Below are 24,942 nucleotides of genomic sequence, written 5' to 3'. Positions count from 1 at the left end.
TTCTTAGCAAGTGCAGGCTCTCATTATTGTTTTCATTAACAAGAATATCGTTTATACTATTTGAGTTTCAGGACCAGCAGGTGAACTACAAGGTCAAATATGATTATTAACTGCAGACTATGAATTCCTGGGTTGAAATAACACAGATTATTAAAAAGAGCACAACATAATCGCCTCTCAAGTTAAAAGGTGAGGTGGAACTTGTCATCAAAATTGATGACCTAGCCAACCACCTGTTTATAACTGGAGTAGATTTAGAACAATGATTTCTGGCATTTTAAAGACCAAAAGCTCCCTTGAAAATATATGGCAAGTACGAAAATGCAAACTTATATAAAACCAGTTTTAAATAAGGACGTTTGTGACAAGAAATGCACAGATGCACCCATGATATATTTGTTGAGTATGACAACACAACTGATACAAGCAACTATGTACAGCCAATTCCTTTTAGCAATAATAACTACTGTAAGCAATTTAGAATAAGGAAATTTTGAATTACCCCTATGGAATCACTCATTGATTTCATTGAACATGCAGAAGCAGAACAGGGTCGCACTGCAACTTTTTCAAGGAGCAGAGGATCTAGGAGGTGGTTGTGGGCTTTTGGATGACGAACGACATACATTGAGCTTGCCTAATGTTATCAAAAGCCAGGCACCGGATGTAAGCACTAGGATATGCCTTCTTGTATTCCGTGATTTCATGGAGGACTTGAGATGCGTCCGTGCAACCAAACATGGGAAGCTTCCACATTGTCCAGTACCTCCCATCGTAGTAGTTAGGAATTCTGCTGTTCTCGCGATAAACATACCCCAGCTGTAGACAAAAATGTTCAGAACAAGAGATCAGTATTTCAACCCCTGCTTAACAAAAACTTCAGACCACAGAGTATTGCTTCAAGCCATTGATTTATATAATTATTTTGTGCACTGCAAGAGAGAAAAGAAATAGAAAGTTCATCTCCAGAGATGGAAATTTCAAGATTGAACAAAATTATTTATCAGTGCCACAATTTGGAATGCATTTATAGAAAATTTTATAACATCGGACACACAATGAATATTTTCTATATAAAAAATATGCAGTTTCTAACATTGGAGTCAAGTTCTATCACTATCAACTATGCAAGAAACAAGACACCTGCTAAACTGAAAGTTTACAACATAATCTAAATTATGATAAAGAGTGGACTGCAAATAGTAAATTTTTTTAAGAATTAGTGGTTGTATTCCAGATGTTATCTTTGCCAAACAAAGGGAGCTCACAATACAATTCAATTACCAGAAGTCACACTTTCTGCAACAACTAATTGTCATATCTCTTTAACACTTAAAATTGATGCAATTGTAGATAAAAGCAATTAAGAACTATCTAGCTGAACAAAAACTGTAGAACATTTCCAGTAGGATATGTATTAATCATACTAATAAAGAAATTATGAAGTATCTATCTTACTACATCAAATTCAAGGCATGGAATCCATCCTTTTTTCATCATGTAATCAATTTCCCTAGCGATTGAATCATCGGTGAGAGGTGGAAGGTAGGAGAGAGTCTCAAACTTATTGTTATCAATCGGATTCCAAGTCTGTTTACACACAAACGAGAGACAACTATAAGCAGTACAAAAGGTGGTAATATAAACAGCTTAAAAAAAATTAAAAACAAAAATACAAGTTCCGATCAAAGTACCTTCATACAGTGAGTTTTAGATCCATTCAAAACAGTCTTCCTGTTCCACGCAACTGAATCCTTCATCTGAAACAGCTTTGGCGGGATAGGTTTTAAGCCAACATAGGTGGATCCAGCCACCGGAGCCGAAAAGCTTGCAGCAGACATAATTGATTTATTACCAAACTGATCTAGAGCACAACTGAAAACACAAAACTAGAGATTAGCACAAGAAGTGATTCTATTGATTTTATTAACGCGATATGTATTGTGCATTTTTACCCAAAAAAACATGATACTGCTCCAACCCAACTTGGGTTACCCAAGTACCATAAAAACCAAAGCGGTCCCAGCACCTGAAATAGCCAGTAAACCCACAGCAAGAAGAGCTTATTTCCATCCAAATCGATATTGCGCCAAGGTCCCTGCATTAGAAACAGTGCTAATAGGAGTATCTGCTGCGGGTTCCAAAGCTTGATCTTTTGCAAAATTGATGACTTCGGATTCCCGTCTACATTAATATACATAATGGCTAAAACTCAATTAACAAGACTATTACCCATCCCCTAAGAATTTTGCCAACATTACTAAAAAGGAAGCCTGGATTTGAATTAAATAAGTTACCTCCTGCTGGTTGACCAGTTGAAACTGGTGGGGTTTGATCCTGCCATCGAAAACAAGATGTTTTCATGATTAAGAATAGTAAAATTACTTATCTGAACACAGGCCTTCATCTATATCCTCCTTTGTAAGGCCCTTCTTCTCAGAGAGGAACATCTGTACAGGACAAGAAATCCCTTAATTTTTAGATGTAAAAGAAATTTGACAGCATTCTCCAGTTGATCTTCCCGAATTACTTCTGAGTTCACAAACACAGATAAAACCTTGGTATCTTGATGGACCTTGTAAACTCCAAGACTGTTATTAACAGAGTAGCAATGCTTAGCACAATTTAACACAACTTAAATTACAAAAACAATAGCAGTATAATGGACCATGGGGGTGAAAGGACCATTCTTGAGGATCTGAATGTATAATGGATTGGCCATGCTAATGAACAACATCATTTTCTTTTTCCATAGTATGTAGTTAGATATGTGAAAGGTAGGAATTTTGATACTGCTAAACTTCTTTGTATTCATTCTTCCAAGATCTTTAATCTGTTTGCTTTCAGATTTTGCTTTGATACCACTTGTTAGGTAATGAATAAAACACAGCCGGGGGGGGGGGGGTGAATGTGTTTTGGATTATTTTTAAGCTTTTTGAACTATTATGGATGGTGAACAAAGTAATCTAACTGTAGAGATAATATGTTGTAACATGAATAATGAAACATGCACATGAATACACTAACTTTTAAAACTCACTTAATTTTATATTAAAATCATGTATGTCTTGCTACAAATTTATGGGTTCTTAGTTGATAAATAACTTAGCTTCTCTCTTGAGAGTTACAAGATTTTCTAGATATATTTTATTACTTCTAAAACAAAGCATCCAGTGTTTACTTTATAGAACAGTAAACACAGGTTTTACACAACATGCAATATCATGTACTAAACCCTACTTTAAGTTAACTAAAACTTCTACTTCTGGCTTAGTGTATCTTTGCAAATCGTGCATGTCTGTGAATTCTACATTGTCAGTTAATCTTGGCCTCTAATCTTGTACTCTTCAAGCTTCGTTTTATAAACTTTTCAAATCAGTGATTGATAATCTTAGATATTCAACTGATCTACATTCTATACTTGAGTTTTACATCGAGATCTCCAGTTTGTTATATAGGAAACTCGACATATCGATAAGTATAATGGCTTATCGAGATCTCTTATTACTCTATAATTGTTTTGACTTATTGAAGTCTCTGAGTTCTCTATAAGAGAATTAGGCTTGTCGAGGTCTCCAATCTTAATGTCTTCATTTTGACTTATCGATATCTCTGAGTTCTCTAGCGAGGAAATGACTTTTCGATATCTCAGAGTTCTCTAGTGAAATTTTGACTTATCGATATCTCAAAGATGTCTCGTGATATTTTGACTTGCCAATATCCCAGAATTCTCTAGTGAAGAAATGACTTGTCGATATCTCCAATCTTCATGTCTTCAATTTGCCTTGTCGATATCTCTAAGACTTCTCTATAAGCTTTTCTTGACTTCTCGATAAGTCATTCTGGAGTACTCGAATGACTTCTCTATAAGACTTAATATGTGACTTGTAGATTTCTTAACTTAGAATGTTTTTCCCAAAAAAGATTTATTCAAGTACAAGCTTCTTCACATTGTCTCTGAGCCATGATCTTCATGATCTTCTTCTAGAGTTTATTCTTAGGTTTTAGACTATTTACAGAAAAATACTATAGTCTAATCTATTTACACTTTTACAGACTTAAGTGATACAATACAAAATGCAAACTTAGATTACCATACAACTTACTTAGGGCTGTCAATTTGACATAGTCTTGTTAAAGTGCAGGCATGTCTTGCAAAACAAAGTTTGTTATAACGGAAGCAAGAAAGATTATATTAAACGTAAAGAAAGAACACAAATAGGTAAAAGAGAAATTTTTTATTTAATCTTGAGGATACAGATTACATCATATATTTAGGTTATGACAAATCTTAACCTAACAAATCTCTTAGGCGGTTAAAGAAAAATTCAAAAAATGGGCTTAAAACGCTGATTCAAGGCATATTCTAACAAATCTCCACCTTGACTTGAATTCTCTCACCAAATAGATGTTTCAGATGCACCATAATAACTCCAAATATACAAGAAAAAATTATTCTGCCTCATATTTTGCTTCAGGTCCCAGATTAATAACTTAGAACATTTAGCAAGTCAAAACAATTTTGGAACCTGCCACATAGAACCGACTTGGTGAACATATCAGTGAGACTATCAACAGTACCCGCTTTCTTCACCTTAATCCTCTTCCACATACCTAAGGAAATGATATCTCAAATTTATGAGCTTAGTCTGCTCATGATGGACTTGATCCTTGGCTAAGCATATTATAGTAAGACTATCACAATACACAACAACCTGATCATGATGCATACCAAGATCACTAACTAGTCCTTTCAACCATATTCCCTCTTTAGCAGCTTCATTCAACGCCATGTACACTGCTTCAGTAGTAGATAAAATAACTGTAGGCTGCAGATTTCCCTTCCAACTAACAACTAAACCACTCAGAGTAAATTCATAACCAGTCGTAGACATCCTGATATCAACATCTCCAGCATTATCAGAATCAGAGTAACCAGTGACTAAATATTTTATATCATTCCCATAAATGAGACCAACATCAGATGTACCTTGATGATAACAAAAAATCTTCTTTACAACTTACCAATGTTCCTTTCCAGGTTTCCCATCTACTTGATGATTACAGTAATAGGATATGCAAAATCAGGTATAGTGTAGATCATAACATACATAGAGCTTCCTACTGAATTAGCATACGGGACTCGAGACATGTACTCCTTCTAAAATTCAGATTGAGGTGTAAAAGCAACAAACAGTTGAAACATTTGCTGTACTAGAAGTATCTATAGTCTTAGCCGATGACATGTCAATACTTGACACTATCTTCTGCATTTAACCCCTTTGTGACAAAATGGGCTTTATTGATCTATTTCCCTATAAATCCCTATACCCAACATTTTATGTACTTAAATCTTCTCCATTGAGGCACCTTTCTCATGTATGAAGGACAAATCTTACTTCTTCTAGAGACAAAATATCTTTCCCAACAATGAAATTCTCATACGACAATGGCAAAAACAATAAAGAAATTGGTCAACATCCTCATCTTCTACTTTAACATCTATATTTCAAAAATCTAACAAAATAGTATTTAACCTATCAAGATCATCCCTAAGAAATATACATTCCTGCATAAGCAGGCTGAACAAACGTTGCTTGAGAAGCAATTAGTTGGTTATGGACTTTGTCATATATAAACTTTCAAGTTTCAACCACAGGCTGGCCGCAGTTTCTTTATCAGCTATCTTAGTGATGACGTCATCAGCCAAACATATCATGATTATCGAATGTGCCTTCTCCTCCAAACTATTCGATTCCCTGTTATTTGCACCCTGTTTAGATTTTTCCGAAAGTGGTGCCTACAGTCCTTGCTACTTTAGCAAGGCTCACATCTTGATCTGTCATAGACCGAAACTATTTCTCCCAATGAATCTATCAATCTTCATGTTTAAAGAAGACACCTTTTTGTCAAACAGATTCATGAAACTTTAAAACCCAAAAGAACTAGCCTTAGCTCTGAGTACCGATTTGTTCGAACGGAAGCAAGAAAGATTATAATAAACTTAAAGAAATTTAATCTTAAGGATACAGATTACAACATAAGTTTAGCTTATGACCTAGAGAGTTTATATAACACATTAGGTTGTTATAAAAAACCCAAAAAAGTCCAAAACGCTAACTCAAGGCATATCCAAACAAAGTTTTTTTAAATATATTCAAAGAGATTGTAGGAAATTCCTCTTAGGAATTTACGTGGGCGTCTAGGTCTATTTCCTACCAAATATCCTCATTTCCTTACCAAATTCATGTATATTATGAATTTGCAATAAATATCTTATGCTTAAAAACTACTATTCGGTAGAGGTGCACGCGGGTCAAGTTAGGCGGATCACGAACAAAACTCTAACCCAATTCATTTAATTCAGTTATATATATTTAACCCCATTAAAGTAAGTTTAAATTTTATCGAGTTGGGTCGACTAGATTTTTGGTCAGTTTGGTTCGGTTTAGGTTGGTTATTATAAGCTACTAGGCAAATTAATTTATTTTGTGTCATCCGTCAAGCAACAAATCAACTCTTCCCCAAAACTTTCCTATAATAGAAAAATAATAAAATAAAAAACGTAAAAATTACTTGAATTGTATGTAACAAAGCATTCTTGTTACATGCATACGATCACATGGAATACTGACTTTTCGTTTATTAAATTAAGTCATATAAACTTATAAGAAAAAGACTAAATGAACTCAAAAGAAGTAGGTGTGCGGGTCAAGTTGGAATGGGTAGGTTGCACGCAAAACCCTAAACTAACCCATTTAATTCAATTTTAATAATATTTAACACGATTAAAGTTCGGTTTGAATTTTTTAGGTTGGTTTAAGGCGGGTTAGGTCCGGTAGGGTCGGTTAGGTCGGGTTTCGAAACCCATGGTCACCCATACTATCCGAAATTTGGTTTAATTTGATTGTTATTTGTGGTGATAATGTTGTATATGTTGTATATATTATATTTATACCTAATTTTAATTTTATTAAGATTTTTTCCTCTTATCATTTGACCCTTACTTACTTCTGATTAACTTTCTTATAAATAATCAAGATATTGTCATAAATTCCCTTCTTATTTAACAAAATTCTATGTTAATAGATCGCTACACTCACTCGATAAAACAATTATTAGATCACTACCCTCTTTCAATAAAAAAATTTGAATGTTGCTACTAGGGTGTAAATTTGAAAATATGCCCTATGAACTACACTAAAAAGTTGTGGAGAATAAATAATTATCTCACGAGAGATAGATTTTCTAGTACACTAAGACATATTTAATAGGTAGCCTTTTAGCCTATTTGAAGACATATTTTTCTTGAGTATTTTTCTCCACTTTGGATAAATTTAATATGTTAGAATTTTTAGCCTATTTCAAAACATTTTAAATTTGCATATAATAATTGATGATTTTCATTTAAATGTTTGAATTCAACGATTTCTTAGGTGGTGGTATGATTTTTAGTAATTATGATATAAATTTACTAATAATTGAGAAAATTTGGTGTGATAATGAGAAAATTTGGTGATTGGCTCAGTTCAGATTGCTAATTACAAAATTTGGATGCATTAAATCTCATTGTCAATATATAACGTGTAATACTAGATAACCCCAAACTTATACAAAAATAGTTACAAAGTAACGTGACATGACACATTTTGAAATTACATTCGTGTGCGATTATCAATGCACGTGGGGTCTCATATTATTCTAGGGAAAGTTACCATTTATAAGATATTAGTTGGTAAGCCATGCCAAGCACAGACCCGAAATTAAAAATAACAGTATCACATTATTATTTACATAAAACTGAAACTCATAATTCGAGTAAAATACAGATCTAAATATAATTTATATAATGATTTTAAAATATGTAGTTAAAAAAATTGAAGTTAAGTGTAACTCTAAAATTTCACCGTATAGTTCTAGTTATGCAGGCGCCTAATTATTTAGTTATATAATTCTGTCATGTTAACTTACTAATCCGATTATTTGAAATTAAACCGACACTTGGATGTTCAGCAACAAATAAAAAATTAAGGAAAATAAAATTTAGAGAGAGTAAAAGTTAATTTTTGTTAGTTGAGATGTTGAGATTTTATTATATAAAATTTTAAAAATAGTTGTATAATTTTCTAGTGAGTACCAAGATTTGGGAGCTAAACATGGTTTCACTTATTAGTATACATAGTTGATAACCCGTGCGAAACATGAGACCGAGACTAAAAATATCGAATTAATATTTGTAGAGAATTATTCATAATTCGTGTGAAACACGAATTAAAATTAATATATTAATATAAAATGTTAAATTAGTACTTGTAAAAAATAGTTATGTAGTTAAAAATAATTGAATCAGTAATGAAATTTTTCAATATAATTCTAGTTTTGCATTGTTTCACTTGATATAAAAAATCTAACATATTAGTGTTATTTTTGTGAAACGAATTGTATTCCCTATCTTATGAACCAAATTTCTGTTCTTTAGACAATTTAATATTAATTAATATAATTTGATAATTATCTTATAATTAGCCTTTTCAATATAGTTTATTTAATATTACTTAATTATCGATAAAAATTAATTTACAAATTAAAAGTAAATAGATGTTATTAAACTTAATTTAATATTACTAAATATAATCTAAATACAGGCCATAAATTTGTTACTGTTAATTTTTTTTTAATTTAAAGTATATAAATGTTGTGATGGACAGTAACAAATACGATCGATAAATTAATAATTATCAGTTTATAAGTTAATAAATATTACTAAAGTCAGTTGCTATTACTTAATTATTTTTAAAATAATACTATAAAAAATAAAGTTTACAGAGAATAGAAGTCAATTCGTGTTATAGTTTACTTTGTAGTTTGTAATTAGTAGTTTTTCAAAATAAAAGTAAATATAAGTTATTTTACTTAATTTAATGAACTTAATAAATTCTTAATATAATTTATAAATAAATAAAGTTTACAGAAAATATAAGTCAATTATTGTTAGTAGTTTGTAGTTTTTATAAAATTAAACATAAATATAAGTTATTTTACTTTATTTAACGTAACTTAATAATTTTTTAATATAATTTACAAATCGTTTAAAAAATATTTTTATTTTAAAAATGAAAAAGAAGATTGGATGAACACTAACTAAAAAGAAAATTAAATTTACAAACAATATAAGTCGAGTTGTGTTAAAAATAAAGTTAATATAGAATGGAAGTCAACTTATGTCAGGTAAGTAGCAAAATTTGGTACTTTGGTACTTTTAGCACCAAATTATACATAGTTTCGCTTATTAATAAAGAGTATAGATTCGTTTTTCTATGATGTGCTCATATGCACAGAATAAACACAAACTTTTATAATTTTTGCTTATTTTGATGGGTGCATTAACAACAACTACATAAATAGGTTTTGATTAGCCCTATTTGCAATCGATTCATGTATTTATTTGTAGGTTTGGATTGGGAAATCGAATGATGTGGCAATTTGTTCTTGGATACTAGAAATTTTTAATTTTTCACCTGATATAAAAGTTAAAGGTGCAACTTGCAAGGATACATAATATAGACCCGAATTGAAAAAATGCCCAAAGAAATGGGTTACAAAGTGCCAATTACTCTTATTTTTTTCTGTTTGAATTAGTAATTTGCTGAAATGCCCCTACTTCGATTAAAATTAATGGTCATCTTGGATGGAAAGTGGTGAGTGGGGTACAAATAGAAGCGAAATTAATTTTATGGGGTGTATGTTGACACATAAAATAATGTAGACCCAAATTACAAAAATGAAAATAAAAGTGGGTTATAAACTACCAAATACTCTAAATTAAAATGCTTTAAATTTATAGTTTTTAGTATTTAACATGTGCCTATTGACACACACTAGACAAATTGAAAAGTATTTGGGAAAAAATTTGTCACAATATATGGGGCTCTAGTATTTTCCATATATTATATATTTGCAACTTAAACTAAATTCGGCAGCGAGGCCTCCCAATTAATACTAAATTTCTACCAAATTAAAGAGCCATTAACATGTAGAGTCCCCCATAATTCAATTAACTTGTTGTTTTATTCTTCTTTCCACCTCGTAATAACCCAATATTTATCGGGTCTTTCACTAACCAAGCCCCCGCCACTTCTCCATTCAATCATCCAACACTCCATTTTCATATTAGCCAACTTCCTCTTCCTCCATTCCCTCTCAATTCCCCCTGTCTCCATCTACCTCTCTCCTCATGTCTCTCCATTCCTTCAGAATTTAATATTCCTTTCCCCGCCCCTCCCGCTCTCTTTTTTTATCTTCTCTCACTGTCCCCTCCATCTTCGCCCTCCTATTTTCTCGTTCCCACTCTTTTCTCTCACCATCTTTGTCTCTTTATTTCTCTCTAGATCGGGGCAGAGGATGATTTAGCACCATTCAATTACGTGAATCAGCCTTGCGAGCACACCCCATTTATTTAATATCTAACTATATTTTAAATAGTCTCAATTTTTTTAATTTTTCCATTAATTGTGTTAATAGGAAGAATATTTCTAATATTTAATTAAATTTTGCTAGTGAAATTCTATGCTATGCCTTCTAGAGATATGTTGATGAAAAAGCCAAAAATTACACGGCTCATATTTATTATTTCGATTATAGAATTTATGTTCATAGAGTACTATAAATATACCAAAATAGTAAAAAAATTGGAAGTGGAAAATGATAGAAAATATTAATTTATGCATATATTAATAGTCGTAAAAATAATTATTTTCTTGTAAATAGATTTTTTTTTTTCTTAATACTAATGCGAAAGATTTATTTACAAATGCAATGCATATAGTAAATTCAAATATTATAAAAGTTATACACAACTCATACCTGCGAGTCCCCCAGTTTTCTTTTAATTTTTCACGGGGTTTAGTCATTAAGAAAAATCAATTCAAACTTTACATGCTACTGCTTCAAGTATATGGCTTGAATTTAAAAATGACTAAAATGGCGACCACCTTTATGATGTTATTTTTAATAAATATTATTGTCTATTGAAATTTTATATTGAAATTTTATATTGGACGAATAAAAGTTAGATCTACTTTTGTTTAACAACTTACATATTTTAACATGATAGTTTAAGTATAGTATGTACCACGCATGTTGAGTACAAGTTTGAAATAACCTTGACACGAGTAATATAGTGAGTCATATTTAATAGTTTGTAAAAATTTGAAAATTCACCGATTACGGTTTTTAAAATTTACCATCCCAAGTGATGTGACAACCAAAAAGCGAGTACACCATATGCATTTGACTCTATTAAATATAGATTTATATAAAAAAATGCATCAAATAAATATTACTTATCATTTTTTAATATAACATAAACATTGATTTGTGACACTTATATCCTCATGTAGGCTCTCGTCTATTCTAGATTCTTCGAAAGCCTCTCGTCTATTCTAGATTCTTCGAAAGACGTTATAAATAATTTTCATTTCCTACTGTATCTTTTCCATCACAACCATCTTTTATTCTTGTCCACCCTCTATCGTCCGATATAGATCTAATTTTCTTTTCTCGTGCTCCACTCTCCGTCATCCGATATAAACCTGAATCTCTTTTCTTCTCCGCCAATTTCCATCATCCGATATACATCAAATATTTTTCTTCTTCCAGATTTCCATCATCCGATATAGATCTAAAATCTCTATTTTTCTTCCCCATTCTCCATTATTCGATATAGATTTAAATCAGTTTTTTACTCCACTCTGCATCAAACCATTTAGATCTAAATCTCCTTCATTTTTTGAGCCAATTAAGATCATTATCATTTAATCTAATAACAAAACTTAAAGTTTGTGTACCAATTAGAAAACTCATTTCACATACACCCCTTACCACTTTCCTATTACTATTTGAATAACAGTTTCTATATCATCGATTGAGATTTAGGCCCAATAAATTAGCATTTTTTTTAATATTTGCCGGATTCGCAAGAAGTCCTCGTCTTTGTAAAATGCTCATCATCCCGATATAAGTAAGTTGTCTGAATTTATTTCGTTGCAAGCATACTATTAGATTTTTATCACCGTTAAATTCATCCGATTCCATATTTTCTAGATTTAATTTATTTTTCTAAATTCATTTTTTTGTTTGAATATGATGTAAATCAAATTTCTAAAACATAGGCGGAAAGCAATGAAGAAAATGCTCCATCAAAGTTAAAGTTTTACTTCCTCCTCCACGTTCACAGATATACGGGTAATATTATTTTATATTTAATCCAAGATTGCATATAATGTTATGATATTTGTTGTTGTTATTGTTTAACTCATTAATAACAGATTGACTTCAATTTATTTTAATTGTAATCAACTTTGTATACACATTTCTTCTTAAATCTTTTTAAGTATTACAATTCAAACCGAACTAAAAAATTCATATGTAAGTACGACTTGCTATCATGCCTGAGGTTGTAATGTGTTAAATAATAGTATAAGATCCATATAAAGTCTTCGTATAACACCTTAATGGAGATAATTACTTAAGATAATGTTTGTTATATGACTCAGGTGTTTATAATCTTCAGAAGTAGATCTAGAATCCTCAAAGATAAACTACATATTGTCTTATGTGTTATTAACTATGAAGGGTGAGAGAAGCCTTCCATCTTCTTCTTTTTGCCAAGTGAAAAGCCTCTCTTTTTTAATATTAAGGTCCTTAATTAATTAGCCGTAATGGACTTTTTGTGCAATGAGGTGCACACGTATTTAGTGATCTCTTATATAAAATATACTACCTCAGTCCCTTCCAATTGTTACATTTCTGGGGAAGTGTGCGACACGCATTTTAAGGTGCATAAATGGTATAGTTATGTAACTTATTTTTACAATTTTCTTTTTCTGAATAAAAGTTGAATGTTTTAATTTTATTCAAAAAAATAAAATTCTAAAAAAAATACAGACTATTCTTTATATGCACCTTAAAAACACTCTCTAAAAAATGTAAACAATTGAAAGGGATGGAGGGAGTATCTTAGATGTCGCATTATTTGATATATCGTCACACTTCATAATTTTTTAAAATTCTTGCTTTCCCCATACTATTTCAAGCTAATTAGGGAGTTGATGTTTAATTAGCAGTAAGGATAAATTTTTTCTAGAATTGGTTCATGGTACTTGAACGTTCTCATCTTAATATTGTCAATTTCAAATCTATCTTTAAATATTTTTAGGGTAGACTTTTTCCTTTGAGGAGGTTCGTGCTTATTCTCAAGACTGAAATATTTTGAATCACATTTGAAGTAATAATAATTAAACTTATTATTATTTCCTGCACAGATAGGTGTTCATAAGGGGGTGGATGCAAAGATAGGTGGAAGACAATGGGGATATTCTACAAATAGAATGGATGTGTCCTGCAAAGGTATGAGTTGAAACATTGATATTACATACATTTTGATAACTTTTTAGTTAAAGATGCTATGCACTTTTCTATTATAAGTTCTGATGTTGAATATTACACACGGATTTCAATCACAGTTAACTTTGGATATTAACTCGGGTGTGGCTGCTGGGCAAGAGAGCATTGAGGCTACCTGGAGACGTGTACCAACTGATCCTAGGTAAAGTTTCTTGTTCTCGAGTCTACTTTTTAACTTTATCCTAATTTAGCACCTCTGATTATTTTTTTTACTTTTTATTTTAATGTCAGATTTCAGGCGGAGCCCACTGACCATTCAGACAGCACAACCCTGATAATACCCATAGAGGAGAAAGGCAACCTGCTCAACAACAGTTCACCATTCCTGACTACTTCATCAGTGAATGATGAAATAATGTCCATGGCTATTGATGCCTTAAATGCTTTAAATGGCGTCGCATTGGGGCAAGGTGAACCTGTAGTTGATTTGGGCATGTTCAAGCAATGGCTCGACACAGATACTGTTCGTAAGTTTTTCAGCGGGCAAAGTTTCACTGGAATCGAGCCAACAAAATCAGTTCCCAGAGAAAACCCTGATCAGTTTTACATGTGTCCGAGAAAATACTGGAGTAGTCATCCCCAAACCCATTGCTTGGACATCTTCGGTGCCTGCTCAGGATGTTCTTGACCTGGACTTGCTAGCGCGTCTCCTACAGAACCCAGGAGATGTGGAGAAACTGATAAAAATATATGATTCGACAGCTAAAGGAAAGTCATGTGCCAGTGCCATCGCAACCATTCCTGAATCGTTACTTACCTTTCCAAGGGAAAATACAGCTCCTGGACACATTTCACATTGCATTACTAGTGAATCCTCTGCCCCTTCAATAACCGTTTCTTCAATGGTCACATCAAGCAGCAATAAGAGCCTAATTAACAATGACATACCATTACCAGAAGCAACAATGACCCCAATGTCACCTCTGTATTACTCACCAAGTACCAACTGGGAATCGGATATAGAGATTGAGAGTCCAATCAGTGAAAATGGAACGGTTGCTGGTATGAGAATGGAACCTCCAATATCACCAGTGGCTATATTTTCTTTGCCACAAACCGCCAGCCTACAGCCACCACAAATGGGCTGCCATCCCTTCTGCCTAGGAATCCACCTCTACTCCAGATGCACCCGTACCCTATCTCAGGACAAACTGCTCTGATACCTATGCTGGGGACACAACTCGTAACAGCAATGGGTCTGAATCCTTTAGTGAATGATTTGTTACATTGCTAATGGTCAACCAGCAGGCTGCTGCTAATATGATAGCCGCCTTTAGTCACTCAACCCGTCCCACGAACTGCTCTTCGTTGCATGCAAACACTCAAATAGTTGGGCAAGGACCATCTACGCTGAATCCGCATCAGGAGCCGTGCACGTACTTAAACACTCCCAGGGGATGTCGAAATGACGCTAATTGCCGATATCTGCACAGCAAGTCCGATCATACATCACCGTCTTGAGTGGAGGCACTTTCCGATGCAAAAAGAATGAAGCTACGCTGGGACAGTACTGGATCATTGTACAAAAGAAGGTGGCTGCAACAGAGAAGTCTCGAAGAAGTGTGATGTTGGCTTTACTTATTGGACTAGAGAATTGAAGATGCTTCTCTTTTTAATATCTACTAGCTTAAATGTTAATATTTAAATTTTTTATTTATTACTTTAGTAGGACAATTTATTTATTTTTAATAATTAAAATTAGGGGATAATCGTTGTACCAAATTATACCCATATCTACACAATTATATTAAAAAACTAAACAATGAAAGTTTGGTTGGTAAACAAACTTCGCTCACAGTAATTATTGTAATATTTAAAACAAAACACTTTCATTAATAGATAAATATTCATGATATAATTATAATATGTCTAATGGTTTTATTTAAAAAAATAATATATAAAATTCACCCGGAGTGGCTAAACAAAATTATACTATTTATCCAATTTGAAATAAATTTTTTTAAAAACTACATATAATTAGTTGAATTTGAAAAATCAAGCTAAAATAAACATAATAAATATTATTGATCCGGGGTAAATAGGTAAAAATTATTTTCTCTTAGACCGAATGGATAATAAATTTAATTTTGTTTTAGTCTGATGACATTAAATGAGGTAAACGAGTTTTCTTTTATATATTTATTTTATTACGATTTTTCTTTCACATATTTATTTTAGTTTAAGCCCATTTATTATTTTGTTTAGCTTGATGAAATTATATCGATCTAATAAATTTTTATTGGTCTACTTTTATTTTTTTATTACAGATTGGATCAATTCTATAATTTTGTTTAGCGTGTTCCGCATGAATATTAGTTATTATTTTTTATTTTGCCAAGTGCTGGAACTCGCAAGGGAAGGAGGACTGTTCCCGGACTTCTGGAAACTCGTCCTGAATGGCATCCACAACGGCGTCCCAGCCTTCCTTATAGCTGACTCGATGAAGGAGGGCATCATGCGCCACCATTAAATCCTTGAACTCCTGAGTGTCCATCCAGACGTCAAAGGCTTTATCCTTTTGAGCCTTGAGGATAATATTTTCAGCCCGGGCCGTTTCCAAGTCAGAAGTAGATGAGGCAAGTCGGGCTTCATGGGCCTCTATTCTTTGGTTGGCCTCCTCCAGCTTCTTGTTCGCATCCTCGAGGCCAACCTTCCAAGCCTTGGCTTGGTGAATAGCCCCTTGAAAATGGGCGTTCACCTACAAGATACACAACAAAGGTAAGAAATGGAAAAAATCAAAAAAAAACTACGAATGGAAAAGGAAAAAGACGTACCGTCGCCAAAGCCTGAGCTCCCGAAAAGCTCGTTAGCCTCCAAGTCCTGTTGAAGGACAAAGTCTTGATAGTCAACCGGGGAAATGGAATGCATAGACCATTCCTTGGCAAGCGTTATGTTGCCAACAATCGAATCCTCGCCCCGGATTCCACAAGCAGGTTGGAAGTAAGACCCTGGTTTTTGCTTGGTACGTAAAACTTGGCTGGGGCCTTCTTCGCCTGGTTCCTTTGCCTGGAGTAGGAACTCCGGAAACTGATCCCAAAGGCGCGGGTCTTTAAACACCTTTCCAGCACGCTTCATCCTGGTCGTTTCCAGGTCTTTAGGCTTTGTAGCCTCCTCAATTTTCTCAGCCACTGCAACTAAATAAGATAAGTGAGTTGAGGAAGTTAGCAAAGTAGAAGATAGAAGGAACGAAAACAACTAGATAAGGAAGGAAACGTACTCTTCTTAGGGACGGGAGAAAGGCCGCGTTCTACAAGAACGGTCTCCCTGATAAGATCCTAAGAATGGGAAGTCCCATTATCTTGCGTAAGGAGGTTGGAAGCTCTGGTCTCCTTCTCAGACAAAATTATATCGTTTGGGCTCCCATCTACGGCTAGCCCAAAAGATGAGCGAAATAGGGTGCCCCAATCGCCACCCTCCCAAACGATAAACATAAAATCTTTCTTCCACCCCAAGTTGTTATCAGGGATGGACTTCACATTCACTATGTGGGGAACGGTTGGGTGCTGGTTTAAAGAAACCCACCTCGGATTCTTGTCAGGACTGTTCTTGAATTGGAAAATCTTTCTAAAAACAGCAAAAGAGGTAGAGACATTGTGCTTTGTGCATTGCAAAAGATAGCACATAATCAACCTCCAAGAGTTAGGAGGGAGTTGGCAAGGGCTGATGCCCATATCAGCTAGCAAAACAGGGATGAATGGGTGAAAGGGGAGTCTAATACCTGCCCTTAAAGTATCCCTGTAGACGCATATTGCGTCTTTCTTCCTCACTGACAGAGCCCTGTCGGCCGGACTTGCAAGAACTAGCTTGAAAGGATCCTTGATTTTGAAACAACCGCTCAACTTGTCCAGCTCCTTTGGATCCCGCAAGGCACTGATATGGTCGTGCGCGTCTAGATACGCATCTGACGGGTTCTCGTCCCCTCGTGTGTTGATCATATATATCAATCAAGGAAGTGTACCTTGACCGAATGGGGAATTCATTGGACTTTCTGGTCACATTCATCTTGGCCAAACGGGTCATTTTCTTATCAGCCATCTGGAAAAAAAGGCACATAAGGAGACAATTTTAAAACGCAAACTATGCAAAAACAAGCACAAGAAGTAAAGGGAGAAGTCTTACCTGAAGTAATGCTCCTAAAAAGGCTTTGGGGATTAAGATACTCTGACCTACTGTTATTGCTCTGAGATTCTTAACAAAAGAAGAAAGAAGGAGAATTTAGAAATGAGAAAGTGAGAGCAGTAGACTCTACTCATCCTTTATATAGGTAAAAAGTGAAGTTGAAGGGACAAAAAGCCCAGTAAGGATAAAGGCCCAAAGAAAAAAGCCCAGAAATGGAACATTCCAGAATATTCCAAGGAATTCCAAAGAAATTAAATAAAAATTCCCGAGAATTCTAGAGAATTCTAAAGAAGGTGTTTTAATATATTAAGCCCAATTAATAAGAGGCCAAATGGGAGGCCCAAATCCAATTAGGATTTGGAAAAATAAAAAGCCAAATCCAATTAGGATTGGAAAAATAAAAAGCCAAATCCAATAAGATTTGGAAAATAAAACGCCCAAATCCAATTAAGATTTGGAAAATAGAAGGCCCCAAATCCAATAGGATTTGGGAAAAATAGAAGACCAAATCAAAGCCCTAAAAAAAGATAAGGCCCAATCCAAATTGGATAAGAAGGAAGCCCAATAGACCAGGATTGAGGTCGAGTTCTAAGTCGTGAATTCTGTTCGAATTCTTTTAAACAGACACCGGAAATTATGGGTATAATGGATCAGGATTGAGGTCAAATTTTAGCTTGTGAATTCTGTTCGAATTCTTTCGAACAGATACCCGGAAAATTACGGGTATAATAGAACTGGATTGAGGTCGAAGACGGGCTAGGATCGAGGTCGAATTCCTGAATCAAGCATAATATTTTTCAAGAATGGGGTCCAGAAACCTAGACTAAAATCCAGGTCGAAGAATCGACTAGGATCCGGGTCGAAACCCAGGTCGTGAATCCTAGTCGAAATCTAACGACCAGGAAGCAAATAAGCGCAGAAGTCTCGACTAAGATCTAGGTCGAAGGTTTTGACTAGGATCCTGGTCGAAAACCAGGTCGTAAATCCTAGTCGAAACCAATGACCGGGAAGCAAAGGAAAGACACTAGTTTTCGACCAAAATCCAGGTCAAAGGTTCGACTACGATCCTGGCACTATAAGAAAAAGGTCCATAGACATCGCTTTTTGGCCGATGTCTATGCTGTTTCCCAACCGATGTTGATGTCGGTGATGTCTATTCTAGACATCGGTGAATACCCGATGTCTATACTCGATTAGACATCGATTTTAGTTAAAAACAGATGTCTATGTGTTGATTATTTACATAAAATGCTATAAGTAAAATATTTAATAACTAAATTACACCCTAATTACACATGTTAAACATATCATGAGCTATGTTTTTTGTCAGAAAAATATCGATTTTAGTGAAAAATACTGATGTCTATGTGATGATTTTTTTATAAAAAATGCTATAACTAAATTATTTAATAACTAAATTACACCTATTAAAACATATTAAACATATATTGAACTATGTTTTTTATCACAAAAACATCGATAATTTTGACAAAGGTGATGTAAAATGATATATTAACATCTCTTTCTTTAATGAAAGGTGATGTCTAATTTAGCGTATAGACATCAGTGTTTTCTAGAATGAAGTGATCTCTATGTATCATTTAGAGTTGAACATGTTAGTCTTTAACATCAGTTGTTTGTCCGAAACTGATGTACATTGTATTTTTTTGACATTAGTTTGTTTGGTTAAAAGTGATGTTTATAATGTTACTTGACATCAGTTTAATCTTAAACAAAGTGATTTCTATATTTCATTTAAACTTGAACCTTGGATTTCTTTGACATCAGTTTTTTACCTTAAAGTGATGTACATTATCTCTTTTGACATCAGCTTTTCTTAATTGAAAGTGATGTGTAAGAAGTTTATAGACAAATTGTGTAAAGTTTACATCACTAATTGTATAATTGTTGTCTGAGAACGTCAACCAAAATAGTAAAAATATGATCTGAAATCTAAACTATTACATTCTCCAGAAACCAACTGAAGACATTCAGTTAATAAAAATTGTAAGATAGTTTTTTCACTATCCCGTTTGAACACTCTTCAAAATCTGAGACATAATCCTCTCTACACAAGACATCAAGGGCCATATAAATTCCCATTATTTAGATATCTCAACAACTGCAGAGGACAAGATGAGCAAGCCACTTTATCCCAAGCAAGCAAATACGATCCTCCACTTACTGGATATATGCCATGTGCACGATCAAAATCAACCACATGGGTGCTGCATTAACCACCCAAAAACACATATGTAAAAGAATTTAACAGTAAACTTAGACGTATTTCAAGTTGTGCATACTGGGTCTACTTGTTTGTTACTAAGTGTTGATTACTTATGAGTTTCTATTTACTTGGTGTCGGAGTGCATTTTTCAGAAGCATTAGAGGAAGAAGTGAGAGAAATCATCAATAACATATCCTAAAACAACTCAAGAAACTTTGCTGCACTTCCAAACCAAGTCAAACAACAACATTCAGACATAAAAAATTAATATTATTCCAACGTTCAGATAATTATTTACCTAGGTAGCATGCGTTTTCTTAGCAAGTGCAGACTCTCATTATTGTTTTCATCAACAAGAATATCGTTTATACTATTTGAGTTTCAGGACCAGCAGGTGAACTACCAAGGTCAAATATGATTATTAACTGCAGACTATGAATTCCTGGGTTTGAAATAATAGAGATTATTAAGAAGAGCACAACATAATCGCCTCTCAAGTTAAAAGGTGAGGTGGAACTTGTCATCAAAATTGATGACCTAGTCAACCAACCTGTTTATAACTGGAGTAGATTAGAACAATGATTTCTGGCATTCTAAAGACCAAAAGCTCCCTTGAAAATATATGGCAAGTACAAAAATGCAAACTTATATAAAACCAGTTTTAAATAAGGACGTTTGTGACAAGAAATGCACAGATGCGCCCATGATATATTTGTTGAGTATGACAACACAACTGATACAAGCAACTATGTACAGCCAATTCCTTTTAGCAATAATAACTACTGTAAGAAGTTTAGAATAAGGAAATTTTGAATTACCCCTATGGAATCACTCATTGATTTCATTGAACATGCAGAAGCAGAACAGGGTCGCACTGCAACTTTTTCAAGGAGCAGAGGATCTAGGTGGTGGTTGTGGGCTTTTGGATGACGAACGACATACATTGAGCTTGCCTAATGTTATCAAAAGCCAGGCACCGGATGTAAGCACTAGGATATGCCTTCTTGTATTCCGTGATTTCATGGAGGACTTGAGATGCGTCCGTGCAACCAAACATGGGAAGCTTCCACATTGTCCAGTACCTCCCATCATATTAGTTAGAAATTCTGCTGTTCTCGCGATAAACATACCCCAGCTGTAGACAAAAATGTTCAAAACAAGAGATCAGTATTTCAACCCCTGCTTAACAAAAAACTTCAGACCACAGAGTATTGCTTCAAGCCATTGATTTATATAATGATTTTGTACATGCAAGAGAGAAAAGAAACAGAAAGTTCATCTCCAGAGATGGCAATTTCAAGATTGAACAAATTATTTATCAGTGCCACAATTTGGAATGCATTTATAGAAATTTGATAACATCGGACACACAATGAATATTTTCTATATAAAAAATATGCAGTTTCTAACATTGGAGTCAAGTTCTATCACTATCAACTATCAAGAAACAAGACACCTGCTAAACTGAAAGTTTACAACATAATTTAAATTATGATAAAGAGTGGATGCAAATAGAATTTTTTTTTAAGAATTAGTGGTTGTATTCCAGATGTTATCTTTGCCAAACAAAGGGAGCTCACAATACAATTCAATTACCAGAAGTCACACTTTCTGCAACAACTAATTGTCATATCTCTTTAACACTTAAAATTGATGCAATTGTAGATAAAAGCAATTAAGAACTATCTAGCTGAACAAAAACTGTAGAACATTTCCAATAGGATATGTATTAATCATACTAATAAAGAAATTATGAAGTATCTATCTTACTGCATCAATTCAAGGCATGGAATCCATCCTTTTTTCATCATGTAATCAATTTCCCTAGCGATTGAATCATCGGTGAGAGGTGGAAGGTGGGAGAGAGTCTCAAACTTCTTGTTATCAATCGGATTCCAAGTCTGTTTACACACAAACGAGAGCCAACTATAAGCAGTACAAAAGGTGGTAATATAAACAGCTTAAAAAAGTTAAAAACAAAAATACAAGTTCCGATCAAAGTACCTTCATACAGTGAGTTTAGATCCATTCGAACAGTCTTCCTGTTCCACACAACTGAATCCTTCATCTGAACAGCTTTGGCGGGATAGGTTTTAAGCCAACATAGGTGGATCCAGCCACCAGAGCCGAAAAGCTTGCAGCAGACATAATTGATTTATTACCAAACTGATCTAGAGCACAACTGAAAACACAAAACTAGAGACTAGCACAAGAAGTGATTCTATTGATTTTATTTACGCGATATGTATTGTGCATTTTCACCTAAAAAACAGGATACTGCTCCAACCCAACTTGGGTTACCCAAGTACCATAAAAACCAAAGTGGTCCCAACACCTCAAATAGCCAGTAAACCCATAACAAGAAGAGCTTATTTCCATCCAAATTGATATTGCGCCAAGGTCCCTGCATTAGAAATAGTGCTAATAGGAGTATGCTGCGGGTTCCAAAGCTTGATCTTTTGCAAAATTGATGACTACGGAATTCCCGTCTACATTAATATACATAAGGCTAAAACTCAATTAACAAGACTATTACCCATCCCCTAAGAATTTTGCCAACATTACTAAAAAGGAAGCCTGGATTTGAATTAAATAAGTTACCTCCTGCTCGTTGACCAGTTGAAACTGGTGGGGTTTGATCCTGCCATCGAAAACAAGATGTTTTCATGATTTAGAATAGTAAAAATTACTTATCTGAACACAGGCCTTCATCTATATCCCCCTTTGTAAGGCCCTTCTTCTCAGAGAGGAACGTCTGTACAGGACAGGAAATCCCTTAATTTTTAGATGTAAAAGAATTATTGACAGCAATCTCCAGTTGATCTTCCCGAATTGGTTCTGAGTTCACAACACAGATAAAACCTTGGTATCTGATGGACCTTGTAAACTCCAAGACTGTTATTAACAGAGTAGTAATGCTTAGCACAATTTAACATAACTTAAATTACAAAAACAATAGCAGTATATTACTCAAGTATTAATACATCATTTTCCCATATTCCCGTCAATCATAAGAGTTTTTAGAACCGTAAAAAGTTATTTCAATGAATGCATGAGTATTTGGTAGATCGTAATAGTAATTAACACATAAAACTCATGAAAACGATAGCAGTATATTACTCAAGTATTAATACATCATTTTCCCATATTCCCGTTAATCATAAGAGTTTTTTAGAACCGTAACAAGTTATTTCAATGAATGCATAAGTATTTGGTAGATCGTAATTAGTAATTAGCACATAAAACTCACATAATTAGTATTTTTCAAGAAAACTCATGAAAACAATATTCTGAGTTTCTTTTTTATCGTCCTTCAAATGGCTGTGCTACTGAAGCATTTCTCTTGAGACATTTAGTGGTAAGGTATCAGAATCAACAAGTCCCTAACTAGAAAGAACCATATCAGCAAATCAATCAGTGGTCACATATTTCATATTGTGACTCGAACAGGTTACACTATTCATATACTCGGTCTTTCTTTAACAAAAGAAAAACATACCTAAAGAGAACCCATTCTTCGATGATTCTGTGAGTGCTGCAGTCCACTAATCTGTTTGAGACAGTATCAGCTTAGACCCTCGCATGACAGCATGCAAGTTATCAGTACCATTGGTTTACAATCACTTATTCTTTTGGGCAACAGATTCAGCAGAGAATCCAGCAAAAAACACCTGGAAAAAAATCAAACTTGCAGTACTTCAATAAATGTTTGTTCAAAGGCATCACAGATTGTAAGCACCAAAAGTCTAGTAACAAAGGACATGGGTCTTTTTATCATACCGAGTGGACTGCACCGATTCGAGATACTAAATAGTTAAGATACTAAATGCCAGAACTAAATGCATAACATAAAGATAAAAAGCTAAATTTTCATGAAAATAGAATCTTAGCTTACACAGGCAAAGAACATGCAAAGAGAAGACAAATGAAACAATCAGGAACTTACCTAATGCCTTCTATAACTTTACCGAAAAAAGTCATTGACAACTGCCTTGCCATTCCTTGACTCAAGTCATAGACGTTCAAGCATACCTTGTGACCTTCCTGAATCCAATAAGAAACTATAATTAAATTGCTGAACATGTACAAATTAGTGACAACAATTTGTTAACAAAAACATATAGGGAAATTCATTCAACTAGATATCCAACACAGTTCCCCTTGACATAATTAGCTATATACCACTGATATAAAAAAAATACTAGTAAACTATTAGTTATTTTTAAAAAAAACATATATACTGGAATTAGCTACCACATGCATCATCACAAGAAAGAATTGAATACCATGTAATCAGTAGACATGAAAGGATCGTTAACTTTACACAATTTACAAAATTAAAAAAACAAACAAAAATACAAATGAAACCAAGAAACACCCTAATTACCTAAAGTTTTAAATCTTTTTCTCAGATTAGGTCCTGTATACAACGAGAAGAAAAGTATAAGCAACAAGTTTAGACACTAAATTAATAAAAAAATAAGGGTTTCGAATTAGATAAAACCCCAATTTACAAATTAGGGTTTGAATTCAAAAATCCTCAACTTTTAAAACTGGTGTTCATGCAGAGAAGACCAGTTCGATTCAAGTAGATACAACACTTACCGAAGTAGATAGGTTAATTGAAAGAGGCTTAATGGAGAGATTGAGAGCGGAGAGAGGTTCAGGAGAGAGAGAGAGAGAGAGAGGAGGAGAGAGATTGTGATGGTGAAGATGATGGCCGGAGTTTAGTAGAGATATTGAGAGGGAGAGAGGTTCGAATCGGATACGAGAGAGAGAGAGAGAGAGAGAGAGAGAGTTTCGAGAGAGAGAGAGGTTTGATTTTGTTGTGTCTGAGATTGATTTGGGGGGAACCAAATTTGGTTAAGGGGGGAGAATTTTGGGATTGGGGGAATGTAGAACTAAAAACTGAATGAAAATTTCCACTACGGGGGGAAAGAAAAGGTGGGCGCGAATTTTATTTTTTGGTGAATTTTAGACAATCGGTTTTAATTATAACCGATGTCTACAAAGAACAAAGACATCACAAAAACACGGGGTGATGTCAAAACTTTTTTTAAACTCAGTGGCAAAGTTAACCGATGTCTAATGTATGATGTCTATTGACATTATTCTTGTACTGTGGTCGAAAG

The 24,942-nt window shown here is 33.9% G+C and overlaps 1 protein-coding gene across 1 annotated transcript; it reads right to left on the bottom strand.

The window, feature by feature from the left end:
- Positions 1-535: 535 nt before the first annotated feature.
- Positions 536-1,841, bottom strand: LOC141699770 (ribulose bisphosphate carboxylase small subunit, chloroplastic-like). Its single transcript, XM_074503609.1, has 3 exons — positions 1,695-1,841; positions 1,459-1,590; positions 536-819 (listed from the first exon to the last, which is right to left on the bottom strand). Exons 1-3 carry the CDS (start codon positions 1,839-1,841, stop codon positions 586-588), a joined length of 513 nt encoding a protein of 170 aa, XP_074359710.1. The 3' UTR covers positions 536-585.
- Between the last annotated feature and the right edge of the window lie 23,101 nt (positions 1,842-24,942).

The sequence above is a fragment of the Apium graveolens genome, unplaced genomic scaffold (genome assembly GCF_009905375.1).
Source record: "Apium graveolens cultivar Ventura unplaced genomic scaffold, ASM990537v1 ctg1295, whole genome shotgun sequence".
Taxonomy (NCBI): Eukaryota; Viridiplantae; Streptophyta; class Magnoliopsida; order Apiales; family Apiaceae; genus Apium; species Apium graveolens.
The sequence above is the reverse complement of the archived record's forward strand: the minus strand, read 5'-3'. Positions and strand labels throughout refer to the sequence as shown.